The sequence below is a fragment of the Colobus angolensis genome, unplaced genomic scaffold, assembly GCF_000951035.1.
Source record: "Colobus angolensis palliatus isolate OR3802 unplaced genomic scaffold, Cang.pa_1.0 Scaffold325, whole genome shotgun sequence".
Classification (NCBI taxonomy): domain Eukaryota; kingdom Metazoa; phylum Chordata; class Mammalia; order Primates; family Cercopithecidae; genus Colobus; species Colobus angolensis.
This window is the reverse complement of record NW_012116544.1, coordinates 537,091-539,885: the sequence shown is the minus strand read 5'-3', so window position 1 is coordinate 539,885 and position 2,795 is coordinate 537,091. Positions and strand designations below refer to the sequence as shown.

Genomic DNA, 2,795 nt, shown 5'->3' with positions numbered 1-2,795 from the left:
CTTATCAAGTACTTACTTATCAAGTAAGTAGCAGATCCCTCTTCACACCTTTACAGAGTTATCCAAAAAGCAGTAATTTACACAAGAGCAGACAATTTTCCTAGCTTTCTATTGAGTTTATATGTTAATGTTGTTATAGAATTTAACTCAGTTTTCTTATAAAATTACCTGACCAAATTTTATATGATATTATGATATCATAATATATCAAAATTTATTTAGATGTCAAATAAATTTTATATATCATAATATTATACAATATAACGACATTATAAGTTCCATTTACATTCAGATAATTTCACTAGGCAGTGTCTGTCAACCACTAATATCTTTTCTGGTTCCACTACTTGCACAGATAGCACAGTTGGGAAAACGCAGACTCGCCCAACACAGTCTCTTCCCTGCTTCTTTCTCCTCCTCAGAGAGTCAGCTCATCAGTCAATCAAGTCATCTGGGACTGGAGGCTGAGTACTCCCTAACACAGAAGGTCTCATTCCTGCATGCTTTCCTCAGCAGACGGGGAGACAAGAAGGAAAACTTCTTGTTGGCTGAACAGGTTTCTCTTTCCTGCCACTTCTTAGAGCCTCAACAAGAAGTTTCTTGCTGTAGTTCTACTGGGGGCCTAGACACAGTTAAGGAGAGACTTTTTCAGGATCCTGTCATAGTGACAAGAAAACAAAGAACCGGGAGCATGTCCCAGCAAGTGTTTCAGCCAGGAAACACTTGCTGGGACATGAACTAACCCTTCTGTAGTCTGAGGGTTCTGACCAGCAGAGACAGACTCTGCTGCAGTAGGAAGGGATGAGGCTGCTTTTCTGAACTTGGAGCTCCACCACACCTTGTCCTGTCTCACTGAGGCAATTTTGAGAGGCTGCCCTGGAATATGTCCTGATGGTGGATGTTGAGAAACAATGTGGGCTTTGATGGGATTTGGGTGGTGTCTGCTGTGTGAAGACAGGAGCTGAATGTTCAGAATCTAGGCTGTTTTTCTTGTGATCAGTTGGGTTACCTGTTTGGAATCAAGTCCATTTTTACTAGGGAGGCTGAATACATTCCACAGAACAGAGTGGTGCTCCCAGGATGACTGAGGCAGGATGAGAAAGGGGAAATGTTTTTCCACCTAGACTTTTTGCTACCTCAGGAATCAAGGGCTGATTAGGTTAGCACTGGCTCTAATCTAATCAATTCAATTTTATTGCATTTGATCTAATTATCTTCCCCATTTTTAAGGTAGGATGGGCCATTTCATTTGGTATTTATTTTTTCTTTGCATTTTTATTTCATCATATATGTGTGGATCTAATACAATCAACCATAATTTGACATTTGTTGTTTCCAAGAATTTAAGAAATTATATCTATGTATACAATGTTAACACTAAGTATAATAAATTCTCTTTCTGTGCAAAATATAACTGAGACAGAAATCGGAAGAAATGATTCCCCGATCTTCTTCTGATCCCTGTGCTCCCGGTTCTTTGTTTTCTTGTCACTATGACAGGATCCTGAAAAAGTCTCTCCTTAACTGTGTCTAGGCCCCCAGTAGAACTACAGCAAGAAACTTCTTGTTGAGGCTCTAAGAAGCGGCAGGAAGGAGAAACCTGTTCAGCCAATAAGAGTCAGCCACGCCCAGCCGAGGGACATATAAAGGCAGGTCCAGCGGAATAACCCGCAGTCCGCCTTTGGACGTGAAAGAGCGGCCTCCTTTCACTTGAGCGTCAACATGGGAAAGGGAAATGAAGACCCCGATCTCCACTGCTCCTCCATCCAGCGCCCCACTGACCAGCCCCCTTCCCCACAGATCTTTACAGAAAGGGGCCCAGATGAGAAGAAACCATTCAAAGGAAAAGGCAAGACGGCCTCCTCCCATTCCAGTGAGAAGCACATACGAAGGCAAGGTAAGGCCTTGGGCTGCTCCCATGGAGGCTGGAAGGAGAGTTGGAATCAGGGATACTGAGCCATGTGTCTTTAGTAGGGTTTTATTTTGAGATTTGGGGATGGAAAATGGCTTGGTGCCCTCAGGGGACTTTGAGAAATGTGTTCACTCGTGATGCTGGCAGAACTTCGCATGAAAGACTGATCCGCAAAAACGCATCAGAGATAGACTAGGGGACTCTGCCTAGGGAGAGGTGAGTCATCTAAACTTCCTTTTGCAGCAGGATCGGAGCCCAATCCAAACAAGGAAGAGAATTCTGAGGAAACCAAGCTCAAGGCCGGGAATGGCACTGCTGGATCTGGTAAGATTTGACTCTTTCCAGGCAAGAAGGGACAGGGCAGCAACACGGGCTCCCCTGGCCAGAAAACCGGGAGCTCCTTGGCAGCCAGGGCCGTGCAGATCCTGGACACTGGAGAACAGAAGAGAGCTGGGGTTTGGTGGCAACCTGAGCTCCTGTGTGTCCAGGATGGACTAGGAATTTCAGGGTGTTCAGTTGGAGGCACTTTCTCAAACTCTCATTGTATTCACAGAACCAGAGTCCAGCTCATACCGGGAAACCTGCAGGAAAAGAAAAATCAGTTCCAAGGACAGCTGCCAAGACAGAGCAGGTAGAATCTTGGTGTTTTTTGTTGTTGGTGGTAGTGGTGGGTTTTTTTGTTTTTGGTTTGCCCCAAAAGGTAAATAATCAGGAAACTTTTATACGAGGCTTGAGCGGAAAGGGAGTTACTTACTGACAAGTAAATTTTTGAGATCTTAGCACTCTGAGAATATTTGGGGACTCACAAGGGGTTCAACCTCACTTCATTCCAGTGCTGAGATGGTCAGGAAGGAGTGGGAGAGACAAGTGGGGTTCACCTGGG

The 2,795-nt window shown here is 44.4% G+C and overlaps 1 protein-coding gene across 1 annotated transcript in view; it reads left to right on the top strand.

Moving 5' to 3' along the window:
- The first annotated feature begins 1,538 nt into the window (after positions 1 to 1,538).
- Positions 1,539 to 2,795, top strand: part of LOC105518654 — a 12,618-nt gene continuing 11,361 nt past the window's right edge. Inside the window, exons 1-3 of the mRNA XM_011951730.1 lie at positions 1,539 to 1,897; positions 2,159 to 2,236; positions 2,466 to 2,543. Of these exons, the coding sequence (XP_011807120.1) occupies positions 1,723 to 1,897; positions 2,159 to 2,236; positions 2,466 to 2,543 (331 nt within the window). The 5' untranslated portion in view covers positions 1,539 to 1,722. The remainder of the gene's footprint in view (positions 1,898 to 2,158; positions 2,237 to 2,465; positions 2,544 to 2,795) is intronic.